The sequence below is a fragment of the Octodon degus genome, unplaced genomic scaffold (genome assembly GCF_000260255.1).
Source record: "Octodon degus isolate 3935 unplaced genomic scaffold, OctDeg1.0 scaffold00010, whole genome shotgun sequence".
NCBI lineage: Eukaryota > Metazoa > Chordata > Mammalia > Rodentia > Octodontidae > Octodon > Octodon degus.
Genome location: NW_004524586.1, coordinates 8047148 through 8067843, shown reverse-complemented (window position 1 = coordinate 8067843; position 20696 = coordinate 8047148). Strand labels below are relative to the sequence as shown.

Genomic DNA, 20696 nt, shown 5'->3' with positions numbered 1-20696 from the left:
CTTGCCTGGCAAGCGCAAGGGCCTGAGTTCAATCCGCAGTTCAAAAAAAAATTAGCATAAAATGATGGCCAATCTTGTTATCCATGAGTAGTTAAAAACAATTGTTGAGAATACATAAAGTAGGTGAATACAGATAGGATGAATATTTATTCTTTCAAATCTCTTTAGATTAACTTGAAGTCTTAAAGTTATGTTAAATACTTTTTTGGTAGAAATGTGAATGTATAGAGAAAAATACCTCAGAGAATATTTTAGTTCATCTGCTATTGGATAGTAGTCCTGGTATTTTTTTTTTTCCCTCAAAATGCCTGATGTTTTAAAAATTAGCATAAAATGATGGCCAACCTTGTTATCCATGAATAGTTAAAAATGATTATTGAGACTATGTAAAGTAGGTAAATACAAATTGCATCCTAAATTCTTCCAGGCTCCTCCAATCCAATTCCTCGCATTAAATCACTAACAAGAACTGTTCTGGGGCCAGGGAGATGGCTCAGTGGAATAAGCGCTTCTCTGGCAAGTGCAAAGGTCTGAGTTCAATCCCTGGTTCCACAAAAAAAAAAAAAAAAAAAAAAAGAACTGTTCTGGTCCTGAAGCCCTCTAACCTAGAGCTGAAAAATTTGATGTAAATTTCAGGTAAAAACCCTCCTGCCTGATGTGGAAGCTGCACAGAAGACTCACCAAAATGCCTCAGGCCACAACCCAAAGCATTCTAATTGCAAACCTGTATGAAAAAAGTGACAACTTTTGTTCTATGGACAGCTTTTCCCAAGATGCCAGAACAAGAATGTTCATCATTAGGAGAGTCTTCCACTTTGACTTTTCCTTGCTTGTGCCTGCCTCTTTCACTTGGATGATACAGTTGAGCACTAGACCTGCGCTGTGAAATTAAAATCTATACATGACCTGAGAGATCCTTTAGTTTGTGCAATGGCTAACTTTAACAACACCCTAGAGCAATCATTGTTCATATTGTACAAACAATCCTTTTCATAGATTTACATTTCTCAATCCTCTTGTTCTCCTTTGTTTTAATGAAACATAGCAATGGGATACAAGATAATGGAATTACTAGTTGAACGAGGAGGACTCTGCTGAGATACCGACATTTGTTGTGCATGAGTAAATACATTGGGTATTGCAGCAGCTCATTTTGAAGATAACAAACAGGCTCCTTCCTGCCTTAAAATGAGCAGGTTCATCATCTAACTCATTCTGATTTATTTTATTTCAGCTGATTTGTTTCATAGGACCCTAGCTAAGGAGCATACTCTAAGCCACTGATGGAAAACCTATGGCACACAGGCTGCACCAGGCTGTTTGTACCATTAAAGTTCTGAAAGATTCACCACTTTTTTAAAAAGTGGTTAAAAAAGATTTAACCACATTTTAAAAAGTTTCCCTGGGCTGGTCAAATAGCTCAGCAGATTAAAGCACCTGCAAGCAGGCGCAGGGGCTGGGGCTTCGATCCCCAGGCCTACTGTGCCAGCCTTGCCCCAGGGGTACACTGAGACAGCAATTGAGACTGGGCATGGTGGTGCGCGCCTGTAATCCCAGCTCCTGCAAGGCTGCAAACAGGTGGATCACTGCGAGTCCGATCTAGTAGTGAGATTCTGAACACTCTATAGACCCTTCCCTAAAATACAGAAATAAATAAATTAAATTAAATAAAAATTTTCCCTATTTTTACCTTATAAAACACACAATTCTATTATTGCCCAATAAGAGCTTTCATTCTATTTTCAAGGAATAGGCTGTCCCATCCATAAACCAAAATTGAAATCAATTAGATCTATGAGTAAATATGTTGTAATTCTGTCTTTTGACAAGCTTAAGAAACAACAAATTGGAGAAACAACAAGTTTCCAGACTACCATCCACATTCCCAAACAACTGAAGGCAAGAAAACTCCAAAGACATCCAAGTCCTCCCCAGGGTTCTCTAGTTTCTTTCCCACTAACAAGTTACCTAGAGGCCCTACCAGAGCCTGTAAACACGGGGCGCTGGAGCCATTGCTTGAAAGCTCACCTTCTCTTGAAGCAAGTGTAGAGGCATTTTAGATCTCCAGTACAGGAGTAGCTGTCCTCTGGCTGAGACCCAGGTTGAAGACTGCTAAGACTGCTAGACACAGAGGGTCAACTTCTGCTCCAGATCCTGACTGGACACAGCAGTTTGCCTCTGCACTCAGAACTCTTCTGATCTTAATGACAGAGGAGTGTCCTGGCCATGCTCAACTTCACTCTGCCTATATTTTTCCAAGATGAGAATTTAAAAGCTACCGCAGTGGATGACTCTATCTCCAATTTCTTCAGACACCCTTTGCAACTTCCAACAAGGAGCAAGGTGCACCTAGCTGGCTGGCTTAGGCAGTCCCAAGTACAGTGAGAGGCACAGGAAGGGGTGGGATGATGCTGTAACCAAGATCATCTCAGATGAAATGCTATTGATGTTTCTGCCAACTCCAATGCCTCACCGGCCAAGAAAATGTCATGGTACCACGTCCTATTCCCTTGACATTGGCTCTGCCAATCTGCTGTTTCTTCTGCTTCTGTGTCCTTGCCCCCTTTCATCTTTTTCTCTTTTTTGGCTTTTCTTACACTGGCCTCTGGATCTCTGCTTGGGACTGCACAATCTTAGGGGCACTAGGAAGATTTCTTTTTGAAGAGCAACGGCTCCTAGTCCTGTAGTGAGGGTTGGATACAGGAAGATCCCAAGAGTAAGGCAAATGGTTGGACACTTAGGAACCAGTGGAAAGCCATAGTAACATCCATCACTAGCAACTCTGTGCTGTTCTCCCATTACCTGATCACAAGGAAGCCTGGCATCCACCCAGGCTTGTGAGGCAAGTGAAAGGGTGTAGCCTGGCCTTTCCACCTACAGAGCACCTGGGACTTGAGTGAACAATTGCGCAACACTTTTCTTTCCATTTTCTCCCAACTCCAGGATGCTGACTAAAGACCCCACAGAGTGCTGGCCATATCTTCACATTTGCACAGATCTGTACACCTACACATGCATAGCACGCTTAGTCACTGGGTGTGCTCTGTGAAGGTCAGTCACCACTGAACACTAGTTAGTGGTCAATCCCATTCCATGCCCATTCAAAATCTGTGTCAATGGTTTCAAAAGTCTTCTGATTGTCCAGTGGAATTTTAGAGTCTCCTATCTAGAAAGAGGCAAGAAGCACAGACAAATTTCATTCAACTGCAGGTCAAACACTGGTATGTGGACTTAGAATAGAAAGCAGGTATTAAGCTGGTGAGGTGTCTCATGCCTATAATCCTACAATTCCGGAAGCTGAGGCATGAAAACTGTCATGAGTTCCAAGTCAGCCTGAGCTACATAATGGGTTCAAGGCCAGGCTAAACTGCATGGTGACACCTTGTCTCAAAAAAATCAAGTGAAAGAAAGCAAGTATTGAATGATTCCTGCAAATCAATTGATAGAATTCATTTTCTGGAATCTTCACTGTGACCCTGTGAGATATATGTTCCATGATCCTCCACACCAACCCCTAGCCATCAACCCCACCCCTCGCTGAAGATTGTATTCAGGGTATTATGCTTGCTAGGCAAGTACACTTACAAATATTGAGCTATATATTAGTATAGTTCCATTTTTAAGGTGAGGAATGTATGATAGGGAGAGACCAATAACTTGATCTTTTATGGTCAAGGTAGCCTTTAAGTAGTGGAGCATAGACTTGAACACAAAAATGTTATGTTGGTGTCCAAGTTTTTAATTCCAGCTGAAAACTTTATTACTCAGTGAACTTGAAGTGCACTGACTTCACAAGCATGGCTCCACAAGCATGGCTCCATCTCTTCTGGGACTTAGGCAGCTCTCACAGGAGAGCTTGGAGCTAGGCAGGCTGTACATTCTCTGCTTCTCCAGGCCTTGCCACTGCTGGACCATTGAAAATCCCCCATCCCCACAAAAGAAGATAAGGAGTGTTGTGCAATGACTGGCTTCTCAGGAAGAGGCCCTGAAGATTGCCTAAGTGGAGGCCAGAGTCTGCCCTCTGGTGTCGGGGAAGAACAGCTCCCTGCCCAATGACCAGGCACCTCTGTTCTAGGCCTGGATTCTTGACCAATAGTAGGAAGAAGCCCAGTAACAGTAGGTGTTCTAAGAAGTGGGCAGCTCATCTGATGGCTGCTCAGTAATGCAGGGTGTGCAGTACAAATCTAAGTGTTCTGCTCCTTTTCAAGGCAACTCTGCAATATCTGATCTCCTTAGTTCCTTTACTGACTGTAGGTTTAGTCTTTTTCCTAGTCTCCTCAAACTGCTAAAACAAAATATTGTAGGTCTTTACAATAGAAACACATTTCTCACAGTCCTCTGGAGGCTAAGATCTAGGCCAAAGCATCATTAACTCTCACACTACTGGGGGCCAGGGAGATAGTTTAGTAGAATAAGCACTTGCCTGGCAAGCACAGGGTCTTAAGTTCAATCCCTGGTACTGCAAAAACAAACAAACAAACAAACAAAAAAAAAACCATCCCTCTCACACTATAGTGATATGCACAATAGGACACAAACATATTTATGTGATTTCAACAATACATAGAAGAGAGAAAGAAAAGGAATTGTTTTGGCTGAGATATTGCTCTGAAATTCTATGACACAAAAGCTAATTCCAGGTTAGTTGTTCTGTGAGTTTGAGCTTTGTCATCTAGAAAATTGAAATTATACTTTTTGTTTTGCAAGATTACTTCAAGTATTTAATAACATACTACAATTTAGTACAATATTAGGTATATAGAAAGTAATTTACTTATGTAGTAATTTATTAATTATTATAATTAGGACTGGCAAAATGGATCAGTAGATTAAAGTGCCTGCTAGCAGGCACAGGGGCTGGGGATTTGATCCCTGGGCCTGCCCTGCTGCACCCCCCCCCCGGGGGGGCATGTTGAGATGGCAATTGAGACTGGGCACTGTGGCAAGTGCCTATAATCCCAGCTCTTGGGAGGCTGTAAACAGGCAAATCACTACAGGTCCAATCTAGTAGTGAAACCCTGAACACCCTATAGACCCTTTCCTAAAATACAAAAAAAAAAAAATTATAATTAATACTTCATTAACATTGGTCTCCTTCACTATGGTTTTCAAGGAAACCCATGACTATTCTAAATGTATTCTTCCAGCCTTAATTTCTATATCCTACTTGATATAATTTATACCTTCATCAAGCTGCACTCTTACCTTAATCAAAAGGCAAAGAAGAAATAACTCCTACCGATTTCTAAACATGCTTCATTGCCTCAACGTTTTCTTCTACTCCGCTTTCCCTTTCAAAATATTATTCTCCCATGCTATTCCACTCCCAGTTGTATACCCAAGAGATGTGAAGGCAGATATCCACATACAAAAAATTATATATGAAAATTCATGGCAGCCTTGTTTATAACAGCCACAAATGCAAAAATTCATCTACTGACTAATAGATGCATGAAAAGTGGTATAGTCACACAACAGAGGACTATCGGACAATAAAAAATAATGAAATATTGGCATACACTACAACATAAATTAGCCCTGAAAATAGAATGCTAAGCGAAGGAAGTCAGTAGCAGAGCACCACATAATGCCTGATTCTGTTTATATGACACATCTAGAAGAAGCAAATTGATAGAGACAGAAAGCAGCACATTCGTTGCTCAGGGATCACAGAGGGACTTCAGAAAATGTATGCATCCGAGTGGGTAATGACAGTAAAGGAACGCAGCCTTCTTTTCAGAGTATGAAACATTTTTGAATTGATTGTGGTGATTAACCAGTGTGTGTGCTAAAACATTAAATTACGTGATTTAAAGGAGCAAGTTCTGTGTACATTCTCTCAATCGCCTTCCATGACCAGGTCTCTCCATTACCGGACCATTTCAAACCTCTCACCCCACCCACTCCTCCCCCTAAAAGAAGATAAGGAGTTCTGTGCAATGACTGGTTTATCAGAAAGAGGCACTTTAGATTGCCTAAGTGGAGGACAGAGGTCTGCCCTCTGGTCTCAGGGACAGACCAGAAGCTGGAAGAGCATATGAAACATTACCTCACAGAACCTTTTAGTCAGTCACTTTAGCCACTGCAGATCCTGAAACTGTCAGCTTGTTCAAATAAACAATCACATTGAGACATATTTCTATGCAAGCAGCCCCATGTACTTGTCCATTCCCATTACATGTGACATCATGGTATTGAAGCAAGGGGTCAGAGCTGCAGAAACTGCCCTGACAGCTCCAGACCTCTCAGGCTTTTCTACAACATTGGGCAGCATGGAGGGAGAGATAGAGGGCTCCAGCTCCTGCTCCTGTCCCAGTGTTTGTCTCTAGTCAACCCTCTGGCCTCAGATGAAGGGGCAGGGCCTTCCCATTGACAGGTGCTGGCCTTTCCTGTGGTCCCAGATGACCCCTAGTGGCAAACATCCCAGACCAAGAAGACTCCCCTTTATCCTGCCCAAAGCCAAGGCCTAGGTTGGTTTACCCTCCAGCAGCATGACTGGGCGTCTCTGGCTTCCACAAGAAATTGGGTAAAATGACTATTGTGGTTTGCGTGCAGATGTCTTCCCAAAGCCTCATGAAGTCATGGGGGTTACTTCTAGAGCTTATGATTGATCCATAGTCCAGTGCTGGATTATGGATGTGGGTGCTACACCCACCCTAGGGCAGGTAGCCTGCCTGCATACAATATAAGGGAGGGAAAGAGGCTTGCTCTCTGCCACACCTTCCTTTTTTCCCTTGTGTCTGCTTTTTTCCACCACCATGAACTGTTGCTTTCTGCCATGTGCCACTCTGCCTTAGACACAGCAGAGTACAAACTGAAACCTCCACAAACTGAGAGCTAAATAAACCTCTCCTTCCTTAATTCTGGGCATCAGGTATTTTGTGCCAGCTACAAGAGAAAAGTAACCAGGACAAAATTTGGTATCAGGAATAGGGATACTGCTGTGACAATATCTGAGCATATGGTTCATGGGCCTTTGGGAATGGATTGTAGGAAGTTTGGAAAGGTTCAGAGATATTACCTGAAAGACTAGTGTTGGAACACCTTAGGTTGTTCTGTGTAGGAGATTCTGGTCAGAGCTCAGAAGAGCAGAGGGTTGATAGAAATCCTGCCAGCAAACATCAGGCATGGGAGGTTTCTGCTGGGCAGAAGGACTGCAATGGCTGCTGGGCTCCAGATGGTATATATTATGGCTTGGCATAAATCTTGTCTATGTTTTGCTTATGTTCAGAGACATTACCTGAGACTGATATTAAGGGTGGAAGACTAATTAATCTGGCAGAAGAAATTACAAGGCAGTTAAATATTGATGCTGTGAGGGCTGGGGCCTAAGTGGCCTAAGTGGCTGCCTGGCAAGAACAAGGTCCCAAGTTCAATATATATATAGGGTGGCATGGCTATTGTTGGGGGCTTTTTGTCAGATTTATGTTGAGAATCAAGAGCAGAGAGCCCAGAAGGATGACTTAAAATGTTATTAATATGGCCAGAAGGGAAGCTCTAATAAAGCTGTGGACTGCAAAGACAGAACTGAGAGATCTTGCCTGCTAAGAAGGAATAGGAGAAAGCAAAAGATGGCCTAACAACATCACAAGAAGCAGCAAGTCTTTACTCCTTGCAGCCTCAAAACTGCAAAAGTGAAAGACTTTGCTTTGAGGAGAAAGCCACGGAGCACCATGTTCCAGGATGGTGACAGCCACATTATGTGCTACAATGGTGGCAGTGACCACACCAGACTCCAGAATGGCAGCCTCATTGAGAATTTGTTTCTCAGAATCAGGTTCAGAGTGTTCAGCAATCCAGGCACCCAAACCTTACAGCTGAGAGAGAAGAAAGCCTGGCTTACTGTTCCAGCTGGCAGCAGACCTTGGCATCATCTGTGTAACACTGGTTTTAGGCAGAGGCAGATTGCAAGAGTTCTGATGTTACAAAAAGGCTTTCACTCAAATTTCAGAAGCCTAGGAGTGCAGGTGGTGTGCTCCTGAGAGGGTAGTATGTGAAGCTGTGAACCAAAGGCTCAGTAGAAAACCCAGAAGGCTGGAAAAACCAGGAACATGGATCATCTAAGGAAAGCTTCAAGGAGGAAGCAAAGCAAGCCCAAGAGAGAGGCCATGGGAGCTACAACCACAGAAAGAGCCATAGGGGTGGAGCCACGCAACTTACAGCTTGCCACAGATCACATCAGATGCTCCACATGTAACTACAAGACTTAATGTTTACCCTGCTGGATTTGGACTTAATTTGATCCCATTCCTTCATATCTCCATTTGTGCCTTTTGGAATGGTAATGTTTATCTCATCTCATTGAATGTTGGAAGTGTTTAACTTTTTGTTTGTATAGGGGCTCACAGCTAAGAATTTGCTTTAAATTTTAGAGGAAACTTGGGACTCAGACTTTTCAGCAGTGCTGAAACTGTTAGGACTTGGGCAACTCTTAGAAACTGACTAAAATGCCTTTTGCATAAAGGGCTGTGTATGAGTCTTTGGGAGGGCAGGGATAGAATGTTATGGTTTGTGTCTAGCTCTTCCCCTAAATCCTTATGCAGTCATGGAGCTAGATTCTAGAGCTTATGATGGATTCATGATCTAATCCTGGGATTATGAGTGTGAGTACTGCACCCACCCTAGAGCAGGTAGCCTTCATGAAACATAAGGGACAGAAAGAGTCTTCTCTTGCACTCCTGCCTTTTTCTCTCATTGCTTTTGCTGTATTCTGCTGCCAAGAACTGCTGCTGTTTGCCGTGTGTCAGTCTGCCTTGGAGCCAGCTGAGTATGGACTGAAACCTCCACAAACTGTGAGCTAAATAAACTTTTTCTTCCTTAATTCTGGGTGTCAGGTATTTTGTCACAGAAACAGGAGAAATGTAGCCAACAAAATGGCCATCAGTCCCCCGCTGTTGTGAAGATATAGTTCACTCATGTAGCTCATGTTTATGAACACCCTCAGAATCTCAACTAAGGGTAAGAGCTTAAGTTCTAGGAACTGTCCTTGGGCAGAAACCCATCCAAAAGTGATCTTCATGGCTTCAGTAAATGGAGCTCAGACCACAGCACTTAAAGACACCAGAAGAAAGAAACGAGCCAAGTAAGCCTGGGAGAAGCAGGGGAAAGTTCCTGGGGGAGGTAGTAATGTGAAATCCAATGAGATATGTGAACTAGGGGAGTAGCCTCTATCAGGCTATTGTTACCTATCTCAGAAATCTGGTGACAGCTCTGTAGCTCAGAGAGTGATTGTGGTGGGGGCAGTTCATGTCTAAAGGACAGCATGAGCTAGGAGCTGATAGCTTGGGCAGCAAAGACCTGGGACAAAGGTTTTGGGACATGGCCAGCCCCAGAGATGTCTGCGGTGGCCTGATATTGTAAGGAGGCTCTTTTCTACTCAGCTACTCCCTCCTTCTCCCTTTGGAGTCCTGAAGTGAGCCTTTCTCCATCCTCAAGGGCCGGCCACACCTAAGCCTGCCATCTAGGATGCACAAAGACAAGAGGCAGGTCGAGGCCCAGCACCTCTAGTGACTAACTAATGAGCAGAAAGGAAAGTCCTTGCCCTGACTCAGCTTCTGGCCAAAGTGAAAAACAAAGTGTCCCAGCTCTGCCTTAGGATCAGAGAGACACCCCCGCCTACTTCCTATGGTGGTCAGGGTGCCCAGAGGGAGGCTATGGTTGTCCTCCAGAGTATAAGCCAGTAAGATAAATGTTTAATTCTTTTTGCTGTATGCATTTATATAAGCATACTATCCACAAAAAAATTGGATTCTGTTATATTGTATATGTGTAAGCCAGTATTTTCCACATAGTACATGAGTTTTCTCAGTACATTATTTTTGAAATATTATGGATTTCTGCACAATAGACCATCATATTAATGTCATACTTTAAGCTTTTCATCTAATGTTGAATGTTTAATTTTTCATTTTCAGCTTTGAAAATGAGACTAATGAAAATACCAGGATGGATTCCTAAGGTCATGGGAATGAAAGATTAAAAAATCTTGCCTCTGACTTTCTATTCAGGAAACTGTTAATTTTGGGGTAGTCTTCCAGCTAATTTGGGTCTTTTGTGAAAGTCTGTCTCTTTTTCTGGTTGTAAGCAGATGACCTAGTTCAGGAATGGAAAAATGATTTGATCCATGTCTTCAGCAAAGTTACTGCTGCAGGGTGTTGGCTCAGCTCGGCTCAGTTCAGCTCACATTCCAAAGTGGCCACAAAGGCCCCCAGCTGCTGCAGCTCAGCCTTGCTTGCCTGACCTCTTCAGTCTTGTAACTTGGTCTGTTCTGTGCTTATTAGCACTACAATGTTTTTGGAACCTCAGAAAATCTTGTTTGCTGTAAGGATAAGAAGGTAGAAAAGAAAAAAAAAAATCGTATTTCACCATAGCCCCAGACAGTGGATTTCCTGCTGTGCATCCTCACAACTCCTTATATTTTTCCCTCACAGTACTTTGTGTGATTATACATCATGAATTATTCACATATCTGTGGCGCCTGTCTTCTTCACCACACTGTAAATTCCATGAGGCAAAGCCGTAATGGTCTTCATTGCTGATTCATTCCAAGAGCTAAGCACTGGACCAACCATATAATTGACACTCAGTACATATTTGTCCAATAAATTTATACTGGATTGAGAATGCCGCACAGAAGAATATGTTACCTTTCATGGGGTCCTCAGAGGCTAGAATATGGTGATACCCTAGGTGACTTCCTTTACACCCTGAAATTGTGCTAAGAGAGTGTATCCCAGTAATGGATCTATCCGAATGCTTCACCTCTCCTTTGGGCAAGCTTTGGACACATAGCTAACAAGTCAAACAAGGTGGGATTTGGTGGGTGGCTCTGAGGGTAAAAAGAATCACCTTCTCTAAGGAACTCTTCCCGAAGCTGCTAGTAGACATTTCCTTTCTCCCTCATGCCTTTCTTGATCTCCCCATCCCCTGCAGAAATCCTCCATTTTTCTAGCCTGCAGCCTCACATTTTGGCTCTCTGTCCCCACTATACCCTGTACACTATAAGCTACATGTCCTTCTTGGTGCAGTGAGAACTCTGCCTGGAAGTGATGATGCTGATAAATTGCTTAAAGCATGTAAGCCCATGAAGGAAGTGTGGACCATAGTCAGCAGGTTGGCATGATTGTGGCCACAAAATAAGTTACTATGGATGCAGGGAACTGAATATTTGCTTATTTTTATTGTTTATGGTATCATTTATCTTAACCTGGATTTACTGTGTTCCTTCCATTAACAAACCTTCCACAGAACAAAGGATATACATATCTAGGTAAAAACTCTAGAAATAGAAACAAAGCTGAAAATCTCATTTGAAAAGGCTTGTGCTGGAGACAGGGAAGGTGAAAAATGTATTCTAGCAGGACTTGTCAAGAAAGGAGATGAAAAGAAGAAAAAAGATCCCATTCTGATGAGAAGATACACCACCTCTAGCCTCTGTGAGGTCCCTGATGAAACTGGGGGGAGAGGAAGCATTTTCTTGGCTTTTTGAGGAAGAGGTGATTTGGGTTCTGATGGGCCTCTGTGGTGTGATTATAAACTCCTACAGGAGCTCTCTCATTCAAAGTTTCCTTTCAACTTTTCTCTAGCTCAAATAGCATGATTCCATTCTGCTAGTACCAGCTGCTGGGATTGGTACAATGTAGACAACGTCAGTTCTAGCCCTATGTCCATCAGAGACCATGTCAACGGAGTCTTGCCTGAAGATATGTACCTTTCCATGAACTGCTAAAGGAGTGGAATATGTATGAAAATAGACACTATGGGAAGATTTAGGTCATTTACTTTGTGCTTCAGATAACAACTTATAAAGCCTTCTACATTCTACTACTTTGGTCCCTCAGCCATGTGTGGCAGCACATGCCTGTAATCCTAGCTCTTTGGAGGCTGAAACTAGAGGATTACTCAAGTTTGAGGCCAGGTTGGGCTACATAGTGAACTCAAAGCCAGCCTAGACTCTATAATGAGACCCCATCTCAAAAATAAATAAGTAAAAACAAATAAACAAGCAAAACCCAAAAATAGTCCTCCTTCAGGTCATCAGGGCAGAGATTATCATCAGCAATTTGCACATGGGTAAACTAGTCTCAAAAGTAACTTGTCTAGAACCCTACATCCTAGTAAGTTGCCGAGCCAACTGTTAAGCACAGAAATTTAATTCAAATTCAAAATTAAGATCTGAGGTTTTGCTAAAGTAGCCTAAAGGAAGTCTGTGCCTAAGATCCTACCCTGCCCAATGCTGATTATCCTTTTTAACAAAATCAATAATCTATAGTATTATGAGCTTGGAGAAGTACTGGACATGAATTCATCAGGAGACTCCATTTGATTACCATATCTGCAATTTCTACAGGAAATTTAAACACTATAGGAGTGCCAAGAACCTCCTGAGAAAATCTGTCAAGCTATATTGCACAACCTGTCTCCTGGGGCCATACGGGCTGAACACTGGGGCGACGTTCAACACAGGGCAGGGAGGCCTGGATAGGTGAACGTCTTAGGCTGGCCTAGGACTCTCAGCATGGGCAAATCTGTCTTGTAATGAACTTCCTGAAGCTCACTCAAAGCTCAATTGACTATGGGCCTTCTCCAGAACTAAGAATTGTACCAAGGGAAGCAGAAACCGTTTCTTACTTCTCTCCCTGCTTCTTGGGGCTTCAGGTTCCTCTTCCTTTTCCAGAGGCCCAGGACAATTGTTCAAAAGACTTACAGAGGCACCTAGGCATCTCTAGCCTGCTCACTCAGCTCATAGAACACAGATGTTTGACATTGGCCCAGCTCCTCCTCCTCTTTGTTTGCCAAAGAAAATAGGTACCTTGATGTGCATGGCACTGGCTGGTACAATGGAGAGATAGGACTTGATCAGCTAGGAAGGATCCCTGAAGGCTCCAGGCAGGCAGAGGGTTCAGTTCTCTAATGTAGGCCAGGAGCAGGAAATTCATGTGGCAGACTTGAAGATATGTCATCCATATTTTCAACCCTGTGTTAAAAGAAAGGGTACACTGGCTGATGAAGAGGCTCAGCCCTGCCTTAGATTGACTAAGAGCAAGATCTCTTGATAGGAACACCCCAGAGTGGAGAGCTCCATGGTTAGGTGGTCTGAGCTTGACTGTGGTCTTCAGTCTGGTGCAACTACAGAATAGCCCTAGGTGGGCAACCAGCAGTTGGAAGAGAACCGCTCCTTGTAGCCTTCTAGAATGAGGAACTGCAGGGTGATCACCAGCACATGTGGAACCAGCATCATTCTGGGCCACAGCATTCGCCTATATGAGTCAGGATAGAGAGTGAGAGGCCAGAGCTGGGCACAGGCAAGGATGTGCAGAGAGGCCCATGCCCTTAGAGACTGAGGTGGAAAGAAAGCAGATCCTGACACCCTTGAGCTTGTGCTCAAGGTTATAGTTCTAGATCCAGTGTTAAACAGAGACCTATAAAATTAAGGGCAGGTCAGTAGATCAAGATATTCATTCCCAAGTCCCAAAGAGATTGTGCCCTTTGCTGTCTGGCCCATCCTCCCCACCAGAACATAGCCTTTTCCTGAGCTAAGCCCCATAGCTTATGGAGCACTGCACTACAAGTGTCTCTCCGTAGACCATGAGGGAAACTCAGAAAAGATTCCAGCTCTTCAAACCCTACAGTCTCTTTTCCATCCCCATCAGGAACCAGAGGCTTTGTCCCTGAAGATTTGAGCAGGACCTCCTTCTATCATTATCCTTTTTTTCTTTTCCCAGATATGGGGGCAGGGTGAGGGAGGAGAGCTGCTTTTCTCTACTCAGTAGAGACAGTTAGAGGAGCAACACCGAAGAAGCCTTTGGCTGAATTTGGTGGAGACGCAGCTCTTCACAGTCTCCCATCCATGGCTTCAGACCAGACTCCCTGTTGACTCTTTCAATAGCTTTTGGTGGAAAGCCCCACAAGGCACTACCATAGCCTTTCCTCATCCCAGTGACCTTTCATAATCTCTTTCATAGCCTCTGGTCATTTCTCCTCAGGTACTATCTGGGGACACAGCATTTGCTTCTGTCACCCATTCTTCCTTCCATTCCAGCTGCACATCATTCTCACCTTTCCCTCTTAGTCTCCTCTTCAAATTCTCGACTCCTAGTTCCCTCACAACTCTTTTTTTCTTGTTCTCTGGGGAGAGGGAGAGAGAGAATAACAAGTAGAATTGGTGGTCATCCTAGTCTGTTCTCTTCATATCCTCTGAGGGAGGGAGGGAAGAAGGAAGGGAGGAGAAAAGAGAGGGAGGGGGAGAGAGAGGGAAAGAGAGAGAGAGAGAGAGAGAGAGAGAGAGAGAGAGAGAGAGAGAGAGAGAGAGAGAAGCTGATAGGATTGGTGACCATCCTACCCTGTTCCCCTCTTCTCCCTCCCCCAGGAGATCACAGCTCTCCCATTAAGACAGGAGGCAGAGGCTGGTGAGCAGCTGCTGTCACACTCCTTTGGCCCTCTCTGCTGGCTCATCTGGCCATGCCTTTGTCCCCTGTTACTCTAGATGAGAGCAGGCACCTGCAGGGCCAGCTCCATACCTCCCTCCCCATGGATGCTACGGAAAATCCTGAGGGGCAGGAGCTGCAGAAACTGGAAAAGGGAGCCTGGGACAACCCTTCCTACAGTGGACCCCCTTCCCCACAAGACACACTGAAGATCTGCACAATCTCTAGTGCAGCACCCCTCCAGCCACAGCCCAGGATGACTGACGATGGACCCCAGAAGAAGACACACCAGACCTTGGTATCCAGCTGCTGCCTCCATTTTTGTCACAGTATCAGAGGTACTGGTTGAGGGGAAATCTCTTCTGAGGTACTGAAGTAGGATACCAGGGCCACCAGGTTTAGTGGGGAAAGGTGACATGAAGAGGTGAATCTCAGTGTCTCTGTGACTCACCTGTGAGAGCTGCTTTCTCAAAACACAGAGGCCAGTATCACAGTCTGCCAGACAGAGTGCCTGGCACAGTCCTTGCTTGGGTGAAAGTGAGGCTGAGGGAACACATGAGGTGATGAGACCTGAGACCTGGTGCAGGTACCTCTCTTTCATGACTCGGTGCTCTGTAACTCAGCGCCATCACCCTGTCTCATCACCTCAGAGGGTTCAGAAGAGGACAGGTTTGGATGTGGGTAGAACAGCCAGATTCTGCCAGGGCATGGATAAGGGGCCGGACTGGAAATCGGGTGAGGCCTAAGGTGGGACATCTGTTGGGAAAATGCTGCTGTTGAGAGCCTTACACATCTCTCCAATGCCCTTAGGACTTTGGGGAACAACCTTGACTGAGAACATAGCTGAGAACAGAGAACTTTATGTCAAGACTACCCTCCGAGAGCTTCTGGTGTACATTGTGTTTCTCGTGGACATCTGTCTATGTGAGTAGACTCTGCTTTTGTAGGCATCTGTCTATCAAAAGCATGTATGTGTGCAGTAGCTAAACACACACATCTGTGGGCAGCACCTGTGGGACAGCATCCATTTGTGTGAGCAGACTGCACCCTGGGAACTTCATATATCTATGTCAACTCCTATTTACTGCCTTTTCTGCTTAAGATATTTCCTATAAGAAGAATTTGTCAGAGTGGAAGAAGGTAAATTATTAGAAAGGCTTTAAATATAAGTTATTTTATCCAAAGTTACAAGGGAATCTAGTTTTTAGGTTCAAGCTCCTGACACCAGCTCAGCAACCACTGCTTTTTGTTGGAAAGGAGACATTTTGGCTCTTCTGTAAAGGGAAATCACCCCTTCCTGTCTGGGTGTTTTCCAGTAATTATTTATTGCACATATCTTATCCATGTTTCTCTAGAGACAGGAAGAAAAGTGTTGAGTTCAGATCCCTATGAAGAAGGCTAGAATAGATGGTGATAGCAGTCCCACATGAGAGCTTCCACACACCCACACCCAGAAGCCGAGCCATCTGAGGACTTCTGTCAGGCTCTAGTCATTCAACAGAGCTGGTAAGGTTTGGTCACTAAGGTCACAGAAGCAGGTGGAAGAACTAAAGGGTATACTATGGGAAGATAGAGTGAAAGAACCGCAGGTAATAATACGTTGAATTACACAGGCTATTCTTTCCTATAGGTAGTATAGTGTGAAGACCATGTCCGTGACATCAATGGCCCAGTCAAGGTACACTTCATGGAATCTATTCCATCCTTTTCTTCATATATTGATTGCTCCTTCCACTCACCTGAGGGAAAGGAGGGTTTCTCTGTACCTTCCATTCCCAAAATAGCTACTAAAACTCATAGGCAGTGCCTTTCTCTGCCTGTAACTGAGATGTCTCTGTTTCCCCCATCAGCTTAGAAATAGTGTTAGAAAGTATTTCCCTGTCCAATGTGTCACTCTTGTGAAGTTTAAATAAAATAGTCTACCAGTATTGTGCTAAGCATTTAGCACAATGTCTTCCTGGAATATAGTAAATAAGGCCTGTTAGCTTCTAATCACAATAAAATTACACTGCAGTACCATGAACCCAAGCCCTGATGGAGACTGAATAGTGAAATTACATAATCAGATACCATTACCTTTGAAAACTTTAAGTTCCTCTGGAGTTGTATTCTTGATAAACCTTGAAATCATTATACTACCTGCATAACTATTTTGACCTTAAGAATTGAAGTCTGGGGCTGGAGAGACAGCCTGGTGGTCTAAGTGGCTGCCTGCCAAGCCTAAGGACCCAGATTAGCATCCCGGTACTCCAGGCCCTGCCCTGCCTCCCACAGAAACTGGGCATGGTGGTGCGTACCTGTAATCCTAGCACTGGGGAGGCCGAGACAAGAGGCTCACTATGAGCCTGAGCTGTGTAGTGAGACCTTGTACCAAATCAATCAATCAATTAATCAATCTTTGAAAAAAAAAGAATTGAAGTCTGTAACCACAAAGTACTGGTCTCACAAGAATATTATGAAACACAGTTGGGTGTGGTAGTGCACATCCATAAGCCTAGCACTCTGACAGGCTGAGACATAAGGATCACAAGTTCATGCTCCATCGGGGTAATTTAACAGCTTAGCAAGACTCTGTCTCAAAATTAAAAATAAAACAGGGCTGAGGGGCAGAACTCGGTGTAAACACCCTTAATTCAGTCCCCAGCACCACAAAAGCAACAACAACAACATTTTATGAAACAGATTTGGAGAATATATTCTGATCTTTTCTATAATAATTGATAAAATAACACCACTTCTAGTTTCCTGGCCCCTATGTCTTTCTGCCTCTTCCTTCTTTCAGCAACTCTTCTGGCAACACGGAGCTTTGAGCAGGGTCTCAGTCAGACCATGTTGGCTCTTTCCAGTGTCCTGGCCCTAACCCCCTGACTTCTAGCTCCCTGTCAGCCTACTTGAGCTCTAGCCACCTGAAGTTGGATGATATATTCTCAGTGGAGATGATGGAGCATCCTCAAGGGTATGAAAAGAATTTCTTGGAGGGGAGAAAACATGGTAGATACTACAATAGCTTTAGGCCTTCCAGAGGGTCACAGTATATAAGAAAATATAGAATCTGTGATATTAAAATTTAGGGGCTAGGGAAATGGCTCAGCAGCATAAGTACCTACCAGGCAAGCACAAGGTCATGAATTCAATCCCTGATGCCAAAAAAAAGCTATAAAATTTAACTGGGGTGAGGGGTTTTTAGGAAGAAAATGTCCAAGAGGCTCCCAGATGGATAAATAATACAAAAAGTTTATGGAACACAAGATTAGACTCACCTCATTTTTCTGGTCAATATTTTGACTGGTTTGCATGCTAACTCATGCTTAAAGATAAGATATACAAGTCCTCTCATGCCTAAGGATAAGAAATGTAAACTGGCTCAAAGCAGGCAGCAGCTGTGTTGTTCTGTCAGAATGCTATCCTCTAAGAACTAGAATGCCATGTGTCGGCTCTGCCTCTCTGCCCTTGTGCTTGACCCTGAGAGTTCCTGTGACTTGCTCCGATGCTCCATGATTGATATTTATTGTCACAGCAAATACAGTGACCTAAGGGAAACATAAGAACACTGGAGTCAGACAAACTGGGTTTGAATATTATTTCTGTCATTGATTGACTCAGTGACCTTGGGTACTTTCTTGTCAGAAAAACAAGAATACTAACACTTGTGGGAAGATAATGTGTATACTATAACTCAATTCATGGTAGTGTAACTGTCTTCATAATATCTAATGGAATTTTCAAACACTCATTTGGCCTTCATATACTGGTTGAAGAAAACAAAATGAAAAACCTTTCAGAAAAGAAGCCAACCAGAAAGGGCTGTATACTATGTAATTCTAACTGTATGATCTTCTGAATGAAGCAAAAATATGGAGACAATAGAAGTGGGCTGTGGTTACCAGGGATTGCAGAGAGGGAAAAGGGAGCGGGAAAGATAAAAACATGACACCCAGAGGATTTGAAGAGCAGTGAAAGTGTCCTGCATGATACTGTAATCACAGATGGATACCATAACACATTAATACCCAAAATGAGCCGTAATGTATGCTGTGGACTTTGGGCTGGAATAGGTCTAGTGTGTAACAAATGGGTCTTTCTAGGGTAGTATATTTTTCTTGGGGCAGGGGGAAGGGTCTACAGGGTGTTCAGGGTCTCACGACTAGATTGGACTCGTAGTGATCCACCTGTTTACAGCCTCCCATGAGCTGGGATTACAGGCGTGTGCCCCCATGCCCAGTCTCAATTGCCATCTCAGTGCACCCCAGGGGCAAGGCCAGCACGGCAGGCCCAGAGATCAAACCCCCAGCCCCTGGGCCTGCTTGCAGGCACTTTAATCCGCTGAGCTATTTGGTCATCTAGTGTGGGATTTTAAGAGCAGAGAAAGCTGTGCTTCTACTGAGGTAAAGGGTATATGGGAAATCTGTATGCCTTTGATTCAATCTTGCTGTGAACTTCAGGCTTCTCTATTAAAAATAAGGTCTACTGCTAAATGTGTATTAAAATAACTCACACACGCATGATTAATAATAAAGTACTGTGTATTTTAAAATACATAAAAGAATTTTCAGTGTCTTTACCATGAAGAAATGGTAACTATCTGAGGTGATGAGATGTGTTCATTATCCTGATTTAATCAACATATACAATGTATACATGAAATAAAATATCATGCGGTATACCATATATACACAACATTATTATCTATTATAAATATTAAAAATGAAATCACTTTCAAAATTTGTAGTTGGACCCACATTCAGGGATTCTGTGTGTGTGTGTGTGTGTGTGTGTGTGTGTGTGTGTGGTGTGTGTTTTACTGGAGATTGAACCCAGGGCCCTTGTTCATGCTAGGCAATCACTCTACCACTGAGCTATATCCCAAGCTGTTTTAAATTTTATTTTGAGACAGAATCTTGTTAAGTTGCCCAAGCTGCCATTGAACCTACAATCTTCATGCCTCAGTAGCTGGAATTATAGACATGCACCACTATGTACAATTCAACACTGTTGGCTTAACTCAAATCTGAGGCTTTTTTTTTTTTTTTTTTTTTGTACTGGGCATCAAACTCAGGACCCTGCGCTTGCAAGGCAGGCATTTATACCACTGAGCAATATCCTATGGGGGACAACTTCCTGTGTACCACCTTAACAGAAGCAGAATCTTAAGCAAATTTTACTGATTGAACTTCTGTCTTTTTATCGTTGTATTAAAAAGATGTTCAAACATTGAAGAAAATTTGATATGTAAGTCATCACTATCACACCAAAGGTATTTTATGCTTACCTATTGCCAGTCACACCATATACTTTCACTTATATTTTATTTTATTTTTTGCAGAACTGGGGATTTATTTATTTATGTGTGTGTGTGTGTGTGTGTGTGTGTGTGTGTGGCCAGCTCAGCCCACCAGGGGGCGGGGCTGGCTGGCAGGTGGTGCTGGGGGATTGAACCGCAGTCCCTGGGCTTTGCTGAGCTTGTTCTAAGTAGGTGCTTTAGACCACTGAGCCATCTCACCAGCCCCTACTTTCACTTATAAATGACAAGAATTCCCTTATAGTTCTAGGTAGTTTATATATTTTCATTCTAGCAATTGCAATCACACTACAGTTAACTAAATTATTCCTCTTTTTTTAATATTTGACTGTTATGTGTAAATATATCTATACTTACTATTTCACTGATTTTTTTTTTACTTTTTCACTTTTATTTAATTATTTCCTTGGGGCTTTGCAGTAGTTTGGGGTAATTATAAGGCTAAAAGATAGGAACATCTCTTAAGTACTTGCTATGTGTTGTTATTTTTCTTCTGTAAAAGATTATACACATTTATTATGCACTAATTTTGTATTATCAAAATTTTGTCTTAACCTCACCAAAATTGAACATTCATTTAAAATATTTACTACTAAGAATAAAATGGTACAGCCGAGTAGATAGCTCAGTAGAATATACGCCTGCCTGACAAGCACAGGGTCCTGGGTACAATCCACGGTACTGAAAAAAAAAAAAAAAAAGGCCAGGCAAATAGTTCAGCAGATTAAAGTGCCTACAAGCAGGCGCAGGGACTGGGTGTTAGATCCCCGGGGCATGCCGTGCCAGTCCCGACACCAGGGCACACAGAGATGGCGATTAGGCTGGGCATGGTGGCTCATGACTATAATCCAGCACTTGCGAAGCTGTAAACAGGAGAATCACTACAAATCCGATATAGTAATGAGACCCTGAACACCCTGTAGACCCTTCCCTAAAATACAAAAAAAAAAAAAAACCAAAAAATTTAAAAA

At 43.2% G+C, this 20696-nt stretch overlaps 1 protein-coding gene across 3 annotated transcripts in view; it reads left to right on the top strand.

Annotated features, from left to right (window-relative positions):
* The first annotated feature begins 8837 nt into the window (after positions 1-8837).
* Positions 8838-20696, top strand: part of Pkd2l1 (polycystin 2 like 1, transient receptor potential cation channel) — a 34621-nt gene continuing 22762 nt past the window's right edge. Inside the window, exons 1-3 of one of the 3 annotated variants that reach the window (XM_004625697.2) lie at positions 8838-9082; positions 14486-14764; positions 15237-15350. In XM_004625697.2, coding sequence (XP_004625754.2) covers positions 9031-9082; positions 14486-14764; positions 15237-15350 — 445 coding nt within the window. In that variant the 5' untranslated portion in view covers positions 8838-9030. Of the gene's footprint in view, positions 9083-14368; positions 14765-14907; positions 14912-15209; positions 15351-20696 lie in introns of those variants that run through there. The other 2 variants (XM_023708904.1, XM_023708905.1) reach the window with 2 other exon arrangements.